The sequence below is a fragment of the Puma concolor genome, chromosome D4 (genome assembly GCF_028749965.1).
Source record: "Puma concolor isolate L17-30 chromosome D4, mPumCon1.1.hap2, whole genome shotgun sequence".
NCBI lineage: Eukaryota > Metazoa > Chordata > Mammalia > Carnivora > Felidae > Puma > Puma concolor.
Genome location: NC_141679.1, coordinates 92,887,131 through 92,900,393, shown reverse-complemented (window position 1 = coordinate 92,900,393; position 13,263 = coordinate 92,887,131). Strand labels below are relative to the sequence as shown.

The 13,263-nt window shown below is 67.0% G+C and overlaps 1 protein-coding gene across 7 annotated transcripts in view; it reads right to left on the bottom strand.

The window, feature by feature from the left end:
* The window catches only part of RXRA (retinoid X receptor alpha), a 96,525-nt gene that overhangs the window by 6,004 nt on the left and 77,258 nt on the right, over positions 1-13,263 (bottom strand). For all 7 annotated transcript variants that reach the window (XR_015243191.1, XM_086684453.1, XM_086684452.1 and 4 more), the window contains 4 exons: positions 8,193-8,362; positions 5,425-5,554; positions 3,559-3,691; positions 1,128-1,219 (listed from right to left, as the gene is read on the bottom strand). Coding sequence is in view for 6 of the 7 variants with exons in the window: in XM_086684453.1 (XP_086540579.1) it covers positions 1,128-1,219; positions 3,559-3,691; positions 5,425-5,554; positions 8,193-8,362 (525 nt within the window). In the remaining variant the exon portion in view is untranslated. The remainder of the gene's footprint in view (positions 1-1,127; positions 1,220-3,558; positions 3,692-5,424; positions 5,555-8,192; positions 8,363-13,263) is intronic.

Genomic DNA, 13,263 nt, shown 5'->3' with positions numbered 1-13,263 from the left:
CCCAAGGCCCAACAAGCCAACGTCCGACGTGCCCCTCTCTCCCCGCAGCAGCCAGCCCTTGGTGGTATCGCGCTAGGGTTCACGAGGCCCCGGGTCTGGTCCCAGCCAAGTGTGGTCCCACCTGATGGCTTGGGGGCCGGAGGCTGGAGCCCACCACTGCCCGCTTGCTGCCGTCTGAAGCCGCCGCGGCCCCACAGCGGCTCAGCCACGGGACGGGCCCGCCGTCGGGTCGCCTCTGGGCCCCAGGTCGGGGGGCGCTCACAGCAGCACTGCCCCTGCAGCCTGACATCCCGGCAGGTGCGCCGAGGCCCGGCTTGAATGCCGCAGGAGGCCTGGGGTCCTGGGCCTCTCGGGGACGCGCCAGGCTTCTCCTTAGCTCAGCGCCCCCAGGCCCTGAGGAGGCCCCAGCTCCAGCCATCTCCTTCCTGTCCCCAGCAGCCCCCCACCCAGGACTCGGACAGCGAAGGGGCACCAGCGGCCGGGCCATGCACAACTTGAACGGGGACCCCACCCGGGCGGGGCCGAGATGTGTGGCCCGGCCTCCCACGCTGGCAGGATCACAGGCTTAGAGCATAAATCTGGGGGACAAAATGCCCCACAGAAATGGGGTCTCCCCTAAAGGAGACGTTCACGGATCCACAGGCGGATCCCTCAGCACTGGAGCGGCCGCAAGGCAGGAAGGCAGGGGGGCCCGCTAACCCCCCCCCCCCACCCCCGCCCCCACCCCCGCCCCCGCCTTCACCACGGCCCGGCCAGCTCGCCCACCTCTCCCTAGAAGCCCGCGGCGGCCCCGAGCCTGCCCCCCTGCGTCCCCACCCGCCCCTAGCAGACCTTCCGGGCTCCAGACCTTCCCTACTAGAAGTTCACGAAGACACTGCCGCTTCCAGCGACCGGGATTCTGGCGGCCGGTGGTGCCACGCCGCGGACGCGGGGCTCAGAGGGCTCGGCCACAGGCCCCACCGCACCGCGAAGTTGGAGCGCGAGTCACTGAGCCCCACTGCCCGCGGAGGCCGCCACGTTCTCACGCTCACGAGAGCCACGAGAAGAAGGCGGCGTGGCCGCTCCGCCAGCGAGGAGGCCACGAGCAATGGGCCGCGAGCGCCCGGGGCGTGCCAGGGGGGCCGTACCGGGGTTGAAGAGGACGATGGCGCGCAGGCAGCCCAGCTCCGTCTTGTCCATCTGCATGTCCCGCATCTTGGACACGAGCTCCGTCAGCACCCTGCGGAGGACGCGGCACCGCGGTCCCAGTCAGGCCGTGGCCTCGCCGGGGACCCCCGCGGCTTCCCCAGAGGACTCGCTCGGGAAGCGGCGTGGACGCCGGGCACAGCCGAGAACGGCCGGGCCAAACCCAGAAGCCGCCCGGCCGGGGCCTGACGTCCCCCGTGCCCCGCGTGTGGTCCCACCCGGAGACGGGAGGCTCCCTTTCCTTTCTCAGGACGGTCGGCAGGTGGGATGTGCCAGGAAGGGACCTGTGACAGCGGCACCGAAGGGAGCCAGGGACCGGGACACGGTGGAAAGAGTCCGCCGCCACGGCTCCCCACGGCTCGAAGCAGGGCCGTGGTGCACGGCACCCACACCGCTCCTGCGGGTCCCCCAGACGTGGCCCCCCTTGCTCCTTCCCAGCTGCCCGAGGGGGCTTCACCTCCAGACCAAGCCATGCCACCTGTCACAGGGCGAGCCCCGACCCAACCTCAGCTGGCCCACCCCTGCGGGCAGCGGGCTCCTGGGTCTCCGGGCTGCCTGTGCTCCCCGACCTCGTCGGCCTGCTCACTGGCCCCCACAACTCGACGGCCGTGTCCAAGAAGTGGCAAGTGGCTGGCGAGGCTGGGCCACAGGGGACCAAGGACCGTGGCCTGGGAAGAACCTGGATGATCACCCTGAGGAGCCGGGGAGCCCCCAAGGGTCTGCGGGCTGGAGAGGGGAAGATCCCAGGGAGCCTCGGGGACAGAGTGGGAGGGGACAGTCGCTTAGACGCCCCACCACCTCTGCTGCGGCCAGTGGGGCCCTGAGGCAGGGGTCACCCGTTCCATTCGCTCGAAGGGCAAGGAGGAGCGGATTCCTTCTGATGCCGCTCTGGGCCCACTCGGGGTACAGCCCCACGCCTCTGTCGCTGTCACCTCTCTAGCAGCTGTGACACAGAACTGGTGGCTGGGTGCACGGTTGGGGCTGCATTCCTAAAGCAAAGCAGATCCCAGCAGGCTATCCCCTCTAAAGAAGGCCTCTGTGGACAATGGTTGCACCCCGCAGCCGCCTTTGCTGGCACCTTGTACGTCAGCCTGTTAAAGGCCCTGAGAAGTCCTGCAGCAAAGACACACCTATATGCTGTTTAAACCAGCACTTGCCAGGGTACGTGGCCACAGCCCGTTTGCACTTGACACATCCCGGGGAGCTCGAGGGCCGACTTCTTGGTCCTACCAGAACTGCCCTACAGGGCAGCGTGGTTCCTGCGTTTATTCTCCCGTGGGTGACGGCCGGGGGGCCCCGCTCACCTCTGACTTCAGGGCTCCCATACTCGGGCTCCCTGGGAGCCCTGCCACCACCTTCCCTCACTGCTCCCGTGCTGCGTTCCCCGCCCCAGGGACCCTACGACGTCTGTCCCAGCCCTTCCCCTGCAGCTGGCCCAAGCAGACACCCAGGTGCCTGCAGCCGGGGACGGGCAGCTCCTGTCCACCCTGCCGGGTGGAGCACAAGGGAGCTGTGTGTGTGGAGCCACTAGACTGCAGGCGCGGGGTTCCCCCACCCCTGCCAGCGCGGCCTCCCTGCGTGTATGCTACGGAGCGCAGGGGTCCCGGGAGGCGAAGGAGCAGCCGCCAACACGGCCGGGCGCTCTCGGGCTTCGACGTGTTAAGAACACAGCAGCTGCTGTAGAACGGTGACTCCTCCTTTTCAGAAAGTGCAGTGCTCCCTCCCCAGCACAGGCGTTTAAAGAGAGCCAGGAGGGGACCCCTGGGTGGATCGGTCGGTTGAGCGTCCGACTTCGGCTCGGGTCATGATCTCATAGTTCGTGGGTTCGAGCCCCGCGTTGGGCTCTGTGCGGACAGCTCGGAGCCCGGAGCCTGCTTCCGATTCTGTGTCTCGTTTTCTCTCTGCCCCTCCCCTGCTTGCCCTCTGTCTCTCTCTCTCTCAAAAATAAATAAGTGTTGGGGCGCCTGGGTGGCACAGTCGGTTGAGCGTCCGACTTCAGCCAGGTCACGATCTCGCGGTCCGGGAGTTCGAGCCCCGCGTCGGGCTCTGGGCTGATGGCTCAGAGCCTGGAGCCTGTTTCGGATTCTGTGTCTCCCTCTCTCTCTCTGCCCCTCCCCTGCTCGTTCTCCCTCTCTCTCTCTCCCTCCCAATCTCTCTCAAAAATGAATAAACGTTAGAAAAAAATTTTTTAATAAAATAAAGAGAGCCGGGAGGAAATAAATCAAAACGTTCAGGCTGCGGCTGTTGGATGCCCCTCGCTGACGGACTTAGGGAGACGTGAACCTTCGCCCCTACACTTCCGTGTCCACATCTGAAACCCACGTGAACGGAACCCACGCTAAGCGGGGCGGGAATGTGGGCCGGGGGCCCCACCTGTCAAAGATAGCGCCCACCCCGGCGCTGTGGGCGCTGTTCCGGTGGACGTGCAGCCCGGTGGCCAGGAGGATCCCGTCCTTCACGGCGATGGACCGGTGGGAGAAGGAGGCGATGAGCAGCTCGTTCCAGCCTGGGGGGAGGAGGGCTCAGGGTCACGCGGCTGGGTCCGGGCCCCGGGGCCACCCCTCCCCCCCATGGGGCTGCCATCCACAGGCGGCACGCTCTATCACAGGACCATCCCAAAGTGGGGTCCGGGGAACCCCTACATGAGCGTGCCACAGGAACGAGGTTCCCAAGCACCTATGTTTGGGAAATGCCTCTTTCTTCTACGGTGCCAACTGGGGCAATAAAGGCCCTGAGAAGTCCTGCACACAGCACCCGATTTGGCTCTGTTTAACCAGGTGCTCCCAAACTCATGTGCCCAGAGAAGTCTCTTCCCACAAGGGTGCGCAAGCCACGGAGGATGTGGGGGACTCTCTCCGGGGCGACCCTGGAGCTGCTTCCGCGAACCTCGTCTCAGCAGCGAACTCTCGCGTTAACGTGTGCCACCTGGGGCACCACCAAATAGTACATTATCAAAGTGAAATAAGGCTGAGCCTCAGACAAACCGGACCCTCTCTTTACATGAGTTCCCAGCGCAGACAGACCAGAGCAGGTATCTCGGGTCAGGAAAAGGTACGGAAGAAAATGTTGAAATGGAAACAATTTCTGTGCTTGGTTCTCACTGACTCCTGTGGAACTGGGAAGCCCGGAGCCTCTTCCCCAAGGACAGCGAAATTCACAGCCACACTGCCAAGGGCTCGGAAGGCTCCGGGCTCCGTGGCAGACGGGATCACGTAGACCATCCCGTTCAATACTGACTACGATCCTACAACAAAACCAGGAGTAGCCCCGTTTTACAGAAGGGGAAACTGAGGCACAGCAGGGGTTACCCCACCACAGTGAGTCAGGTCAAGAACGTGGGCCTCTGCCCACCTTCCCCTGATGGCTCTGGGTGTTGGGTTTTATGCCCCAACTAGAGTGGGAGCTCTTGGAGAAGGCGCCCCTCCCCTCCCCGCCAGGCTGGGGGCAGAACTGGCCCCAAGAGCACCTGTCCTCCCCAGCCGGCCCTAGCCCTGACACCGTGGGATCACTCGGGAGTCACTCTGCTCTCCCTGATGCCCCGCGGGGCCTGCCTGGTCCCCCTCCTACCTCTGGGCCCGGCTGCCCTCTGCCATTCCCTCAGCGCCCAGCTGGGGGCACGGCCGGGGTCGGGGTACGGCCTCAGCCGGTGGACACAGCACCACCCAGCACGTTCAGGTAGCCAGGTGGGGCAGGAGGCTGGCGGGGGGTTGGGGTGCCCCTGCCAGCACCCTCTGAAGGAAGGCCCAGCATAGCTGGTTCCCCCGTCCCTGCTGTCCCTCTGGCAGGAACTTGCCCTGAGGACCCTAGTCTCACGGCAGAAACCGGCAGAAAACGGCACGCCCATCACGTGTCAGAACTGGGCCCGAGCCGAACCCCGGTGCCGACGCTCCCACCCACCTGCCGGCATCGCAACCCCCACCCAGAGAAGGAGCTGAGGCCTCGGTGTGGGGAGAGGGCAGGACACACACACAACCCCCTCACCGGGGCAGCCCGTGACAGTCACAGTCCCCTCACCCTCTCCAGAGGTCCCCAGACGGCACTTTACCTCTCAGAAGGCCACTTAGAGACCCCCAAACCCAATACCTCCTTCGGGAGGGCGGAGCGAGGCCAGACGGGGCAGGGAGCCCCACGCTGCGGGAGGATGGGGCGTCCCAGGGTCTGGCCCAACCACGGGGCCCCAAGGCCCATGCCCTCTCCCCTCCGATGCCTTCCCCAGCCCCGACCAGACCGGCCACTTACCTGCCCTCAGCAGGATGACCTGGTCGTCCAGGGGCAGCTCTGAGAAGTGCGGGATCCGCTTGGCCCACTCGACCAGGGTAAAGAGCTGCTTGTCCGCCGCCTGGCAGATGTTGGTGACGGGGTCGTTGGGCTGGGCGGGGGGAGGGGCACACAGTGAGCGCCCTGCTGGGATCGAGGCCCGGACCAGGTCCCCCCACCCCCCCCCGCGGCGCCCGCCCCGGGCTGAGGAAGGCCGCAAGACCGATGTGCGGACGGGCCACTTTACATCTCCCTTTGGGGGCATGCCCCGGTGGGCCGACGACGGAGGAGACCCGGGTCAGAGACGGGAACGGTGAGCAGGAGAGACGCTCGCTGGAGGACGCGAGCCAAGGACGCCTCCGGCACCCGCAAGGGCAAGGGGGCGTCCTCCCCAGCAGGACCCAGCCCTGCCACACCCGACCCCAGTCCGCAGACACGGATTTGGGACCGCAAGATACTAAAAACGCTGCCGTCTGAAGCACTCGGTGCGGGGCCCGGTGACCCTGTGGCGCAGTCGGGGAAAGAGAAAGGCAGGTGTGAAGCTGGAGCTGGGCCGGGGGGACCCGGGGGGCGGGGGAGAGTGCCGGCCCCTCCGTGCCATTTCTTCCTCCCAGCTGGGAGACGGTATCCAGGTGCGGGCATCAGAGCCCCTTCTGCAAAGTTCCAGCCAGAAGGGACCCCTCCGCTCATCCTCACCGACGAGGAAACGCAGGCAGGCCTCCCAGGCTCCTGAGCAAGGCGGGGTGGGGGCAGAAATCCGTCGCTCCGGGACCCACGAGGGCCGGGGCCCCCTGACAGGGGCAAAGGCTCCTCTGAGGAGCTTCCCCAGACGGCGGCCATCTGCCCTAAAGGGAGGCGCAGTCTCCACACCCGGGGTCCCGCGGGAGAGGCCTGCTGAGGGCTTGCACGGGAAGCCAGGTGACAAACTGTCACAGAGGCCACCAGGTGGGGAGGGGCTGGGTGAGCGGGGGGGGGATGTGGGCTGTAGGAACAGGCGTCAGCCAGGGTTTCTGGGGCTCACGGGACCCCCAGCCCAGGGTGACGGCCCCCAGCACACCCCTATACTTGCCCTCACCCCAAAATCCCTCTGCTGCCCAGGGCTGGCCTGTGGGGGTGGGCGTTCCCTCCCGCGTTCCCTGCAGCAGATTCCGCATCGACCAGAAGCCGGGGGCCAGGCTCCGCTCAGGGCACATGTGTCCCCATGCAGCACCCCCATCATCCGCACTGGCACAGAGGCTGGCCTGCGTGGGGTCCCCAGCTCACGAGGGCGACACACCCAGTAGCTACCCTTGTCCGAGGCCACCCCTGCTGGGCTCTGCGCCTCCGGCCCCGTCAGGTGGAGAGGGGCCCGGGGAAGCCTTGTGGGGCAGGGGGGCACGTGGAGGAGCCTCAAAGCTCTTGGAGGAAGCCCAGGGAACCAGCCTCCCTGGCCACCGGCTGTTGGCCCCCTAGGAGCCCACGAGGGGCCCAGCGCAGCCCCTGAACCACTCCCGGGCAGTGGCCTCTGCACCTGGCCGCACAGGTCACGTGTCCCAAGAGATGACAGCAGCAGCCCCCCCCCCCCCCCCGCCCCAGGGCACGAAAGGTGCCACTCCAGAGTGAGCCACCCTCCTGCTGTCTGAGGGACGGGGCCTAATGAGTTGTCCGAAGGGGGGCCAGACCAACCCAGAGGAAGCTGTAACAAGGCCAGCCACAGGAAGGCAGGCTGGCGTCCCCCAATGCGGCCAGCCCTCGGCACGGCCCGAAGCTCCGGGCCGGTTCTGAGAGCAGGGGGAGCAGGCGGCAGCTGGTTGTTCCTAATAACGTCTGCACTCGACGGAAGAAAAACGTCAGAAGCCCCTGGTCTATCTCCCAATTTTGTCCCGGAGCTTCTGTCCCACCGTGAACCCCTCGAAGCCGCCCCCCCCCCCCGCCATCCCGGGGCCCTGAGGGGTGGGCTCGGTCCACAAGCAGAGTGCCGGACGCCTGCCTTCGGGCCCCGCGTGCACCTGCTCCCCGGCTGGGCGCCAGAGCGGAGGCCCGACAGGGGCTGTGGCCCTGGGCACTGGGCGCCCCCGCGGGGGTCTGGGGAAGCCAGGTGGCCAGCCACGGTGGCCTCACAGTGCCGGGGCCTCGTGAGCACACGGGGCACGCGTAGCCGGGGTGAGGGCTGCGTGTGAGCACCCGCGGGCAGGCGGGGTCCCTGGCCGGGGCCGGAGAATTAACCCACCACGCACCCCGCGACCGGCTGCCGTGTGCCGGGGGCCGTGAAGGGAGCTCTGAGCCATGCCCTGGGGCCAGGCCCGCCTTCACAGGGCCGTGGAGGAAGGCCACAGGGGGCAAGGGCCCCAGGAAGAGAGACCCCTGAGCCCAGACAGACGCGAGAGGAGGAATCAGAGAGAGCTGCACGTGCAAGGGCCCTGGCGGTGCACGGGTGGACGAACAGGGCCCGTCCAGCACGGTGGAAGCCGCGGCGAGCCAGGCGGAGGACGGAGGGAGAGAGGCCAGTGCCACCTCAGGGCCACAGGCTGTGGGCCCAGCCCTGACCCCACATGGGGGCACATACGGGACCCCCGACACCCAGCTGAGCGCGGGCTGCAGGCCCCGTGGGGCAGGACAGCACGTGTGGGGTCCCGGGCGTCAGCACGGCCCACGACAGATGGGGCCTCTCGCCCACAACGCTCACCAGGGGCCAGCGGTCCCCAGGCAACGCCGGCCCCTGCGGTCCCGGTGGGGAGGGGGGGGACCACGTGGCCAGGGGTGGCGCTCACCGAGTTGGGGTTCAGCCCCATGTTCGCGTCCACGTACGTCTCGGTCTTGGGCTCGACGGCCAGCTCCGCCTCCAGAATCTTCTCCACCGGCATGTCCTCGTTGGCACTGCTGGTGGACTCCACCTCGTTCTCATTCCGGTCCTTGCCCCGCTGCCTCTCCTCCTGCACGGCTGCAGGGTGAGGGAGGCCATGGTCAGCCCGCGGCTCCCTGGGCAGCACCCCCCGCCCCCCAGACCAGGGGCCAAGCCGTGTCGGCCCCGAGCCAGCACGCCCGGCAGGGCCAGTGAGGGCCAGACCACGGCCCAGTCTCTGCCACACACACTCACAGAGCACACCCGCCTCTCGTTAATTCGTCTGGCTAATTCCACATCAGGACCTGTCTGGGGCCAGGCATACACAGGCCAGGGCACATGGGGCCCAGCTCCCGTGCAGCTGACGGATGGTTCAGCAGGGAGCCTAATGTGCAGCGAGAAGGGTTTTGATGGGCTCAGACAAAGGCAGGAAGGCTGCCCGGAAGAAGCGGCAAGGAAAGTAAAGAGGCACGAAAGACCAGGGTAATAGTTCAGGCATAGGAGGCAGCCTGTGCAAAGGCCCAGAGCCAGATCAGAGATACTCCTGATGAACGGGCCTCTCACACCAGCTGGAGAGCCGGAACAAGGGGTACACGGGAGCAGGGGCAAGTTCCTGTGCCACAGGAAAGGGACAGGACAGGACACACACCTCTGAAAGTCCCATCCAGCTGCAGAAAGAAAAGGGGGGCCCAGGGGAGACCAGGAGCCGGATGCCAACCCAGAGCATCAGCCAGGATGGCCTGGGTCAGCCCGGTAGGGAATGGGGCAGCCCTGGGGCTGGAGGGCTGAGCAGATGGGTGGACAGGGCATGGCCCAGTCCCTGGAAGCCCAGGGAGAGAAGCCGATGGAAGGAGGCAGAGAGGCGGGCATTCACTTGCACACTGCCCCAAGGAGACCCACGTGGACAGAAGGGAGGACACCAGGGCACCGTGCGGATGGGCGTTTACAGACCTCAGACTTCAGAGTCCATGAAGCTCAAACTGCCCTTCCCAAGAGAGGCCGGGACCCAGGGGTCAGGCTGTGGACCCCACCCAGAGCCGCACAAGCACCCAAGATGGCTCCTCGGGGCTGCCGCAGGCTCCTGGGGGACCCCCACCTCCACCCCTCCTCTCCGGTAAGAGAACTAAGGGCCCTGGACTGGGGCAAACGAGTCAGCCGAAGGGAAAAGTCACAGCCTGCAGCCCGGTGCGGGGCCAGAAGGGCTGTCCACACGGCACTGTTTCAGCCTGAGCCAGCTAGGAGTGTCGGGAATGCCCAGATGCCGTCACAGCAGCCTCCCCCAAGCCCACCCAAGCCCACCCAAGCCCACCCTCCTATGGTCCCCCTCCACCAGGCCCCTGGGGTGGCCTCGACCTCCTCAGGGCCGGCTCCTCGGCCCCCCCACCCCCAGACAAGGCCCTCGGTTTCCTGAAGACCCCATCACAGAGTGGGAGCTTGGTGAGGGGACTTCCAAGCAGGAAGACCTTTGTCCCCAGTAGCACGGAGACCTTTGTCCCCAGGCCCATCTAAGCTGAGAGGAAGGGCCTGGAAACAGCCCCTCGCCGCAGAGCCCAGAGGCAGGCCGACCCCTGGGAGGCCCCGAGGACCGAGAGAGCTGGACCCACCTCTTACGGCCACATCCAAGCCCAGAGGGCTCCCAGTAAGAGGCAGAAGATAACCCTGGGCTGGGGGAGCCCCACATGCCAGGCCCAGGTCCCCCACAGCACCCCAGGGGTACAGGCAGCTCACTCCCTTACTAGAAACCCGAGGGCTTTGAGACCTGGGCCGGTGCTCGTGGCACACAGTCCTCGGACTCAGCCCCTCGCAGCCCCCATGACTGCACCCGGCAGGCCACTCTGCCGAGCCAAGTGCCCAACAAACCTCATGAGCCCCTCAGAACCCTCACCTGGATGGATGCCCACACCACCCGACTCCGAGCAGCTCGCCTCACCATCCCGCTCCTGGATCGCAGGACCCGGACCCCCACCGTCCCGCTCCTAGATCACACCCTGAGCTGCAGCACCAGAGGCCCTGGCGAACGGCCAGCTCCTGGGGGGCCCGTGGGTAGAGCACGAAGATAAAATACAGTGACGTTTGCAAGGAGCCGAACCTGCAGCCCCCAGGTCACGCTCCTGCAGAGGAGGCAGCTGAGGTCAGCTGACTCCAACCGCTGCAGGCCCTCTGGACCACTGCCCAGCTTCCGGCCAGCCCTGGAGGTGGGGGCTCAGCCAGGGGGCCTCACGGCCCTCCCGAGGATGCTGGCCACACCCTCCTCCTCCAGCGGGCCTTTCCTTGGGCCATCCGGGTCTCCCACTCCCCACTGCTGACCAGTCCCTGATTTATATTCCCAAAGCCAGCTCAGAGCCCCTGCCCTGCAGACCTCAGCCTGGCATCCTGCCCTCACACCCTCATACTCTCAGGGCACTGCGCTCAGTGCCCTCTTTCCTGGTCCAACGTCCTGGGGCAGTGTCTTCTGGAGAGCAGAAGGTGCAGCCTGGCCTGGGGCTTCCTGAGTCAATGGCCCCCTGGGCCTCAGATGGGCTCATTCTCCCCTTCAGGACATCTCTGTGGGGCACAGCACGTCCCCGAGTCTCACAGATGCCAGCTGTCACGAGACCACCTCCTTGAACCTCCAGAGCCCACCCCCCTGCCTGGCTCTGAGGGCCCGAACTCGGGCTGCCTTACCAAGTCCTCTCCCCTTTGGTTTCCTGATGGGTTTGGCAAATGCCACAGACGGGCAGGAGAGGGGAGGGCGGGAAGAGGCGTCCGTGGCTCTGGCGCCTCCCCGCCCAGCCTCGGCTGTCACCTGCCACCTCTTCCCAAGGCCATGGCTCCTGGGGATCAGCCCTCCCCCGGGGATCCGTGAGCCCTCGTTCCTCTCTCGCCGCTCCAGCCCGGGGGGCATGAGGGCTCCCTGACGGTGCTGGCCCAAGGGTCCCACGGGCCTGCCTGGTTCCCGGAGCACAGCCCACAGTTCCCTGACAGCCCAAACGGACACCTCTCTACCACCCCGCGGGGCTCCCTGAGGGCAGGCAATGTCTGCCACGCTGGCGGGTGGCTATTTAGAGCCAACCCCAAGCCAGAGGCTATACTCTCCGAGACCCAGAGCACGGAAGAGGGCCTTTGCACTCACAGAGTGCGACTCAAGGACGGGGGCCAGCTCAGCACCTGCAAATCACAGCAGCTGGGCCGAGGAGCCAGGCAGGAAGCCCAAGTCAGAGTTTCTGCAAGGCCGGCGCTTCCCAAAGGCCGACAGCAGGTGGGGGCTGCGGGGGGAGCTCCAGCTGGCGGGCAGGTGGCGAGGAGGCACGGTCGTGCTCCGGGCCCTCTCCAGCCAGGCTTCCAGACCCCAACATGTGGCAGGTGCCGGGCTGGGGCAGGGCACCTCCTTGTGGTCACCCTGCTGCCACCGTGCACGGACTGATGCAGCCAGCAGCTGGGGTGACGGACACAGAGTCCAGGCAGGCCCGTGTCCCCGAGACCCTGAGCGGGGGGGGGGGGGGGGGGGCAGGGGGGTGAGGGGGGTGGCCCCGGGGCCTGTGCTCTGGGCACAATCCGAAACCCTCAGGGTTGGGACACAGCCGAGAGGCATGCGCTTTGGCTCAACTGCCTCGTTCTTCCAGCTGGGGACGCAGGTCCAGAGCAGCACGGGGGCACGGCTGAGCTCACAGGACAGCGGGTGGCTCCGGGTGCCGTGGCCCTGCCCCCGCCAGCTGTGTGGCCCCGCTTCCCCCCGCCCCGGAGGGAGCACCGCAGCCCTGGCCCCGGGCTGGCCCCGCGCGGCGCTCTCGCCTCCGGCCCCCACGCTCCCCACACACGGGTCACAGATTTCCTCCCACTGCACAGGCGGGCGGACGGGGCGGCCCGAGTGTGGGGGCAGCGCCCGGGGCGGCAGCGGCGGGTGGGGGTCCCCGGCACCTGCCTCCTCGGCGGGGGCGGCGCGAATTAATTAGCCAATGCTTCGTGAAGCACTTTGAAGCCGTGGAGGGCCGGCACCTCTGAGCGGCATCATTATAAATATTATGGTTGTATTTGTAGCTGGCGGAGGGGGCGGGAGGAGCCCAGGGATTTATGTTTTGCCAGCTCAGTCACCTTCTAGACGTAGTCATGTTTGACTTACGTTCTGCCAGCGCCGGGGAGCCTCAGGCGGGAGGCGTCTGCGAGCACAGGGCCTCGTTCCCTGCCCCCCCCCCCCGCCCCCGCCCTGGGCCTGAGCCCCGCCCTCGGAAGACCAGAGAGGGGGCCCCTAGACATGCGCCTGAGAGGGGGGCTCTGCACCCGACAAGAGCGGGGTCCCAGGCATCAAGGGAGATGCTGACATGGGGGTCGGGGAGCGGGGGCCACCCCGACCCACTGCTGTGTCCGCTGCACCCCTGCGGGCGGTGGGGGCTGGGCGGGAAGCCAGGCGGGGGAGGGGGTGGCTATGGGAGCAGCACCCAGCCCCGCCGCCTCCTCTGTTTCCAGCACAGAGACAGGCAGGCCTGGCCCAACGCCCCTTCTTTAGCCGGGGCCACTGAGACCCAGAGAGGGGGTGTCCTGCCGGAGGGGCTCTCTAGCTCAGAGGACACGTTCCCCCCTTCCTTCGGGACTCAATCCAGGACAGTCAAGGAGTCTATACTCGAGAGCAGCCACACGCGCGCGCGCACACACACACACACACACACACACACACACACACACACACGAGGCACTGCCCCTTCTGCACCCCAGTCTTTGGGTTGGGAGACGGAGCACAGAAAGCAAAGGGAGGCAGGAAGGAAACAGGGAGAGGCCTTCCTGGAGGAAGAAGAAGGAAGCAGAGAGGCATACAGAGGGGTGACCCCTCCAGCCTGCAACAGCACCACCCCTGGTGGGGGCCGGATCCCCCCATCGGACCAGGAGCGCCAGCAGGCCCCCGAGCCCTGCCCCCGCGTGCTCCAGCAGACAGGCCCGGGCTCAGCCTGGCGGACGGCTGGCATCTCCCCCCCCCCGGAATGCCGTGGAGCGAGTCCCAGGTGGTGCAGGTGCGTGCAGGCCCCGGC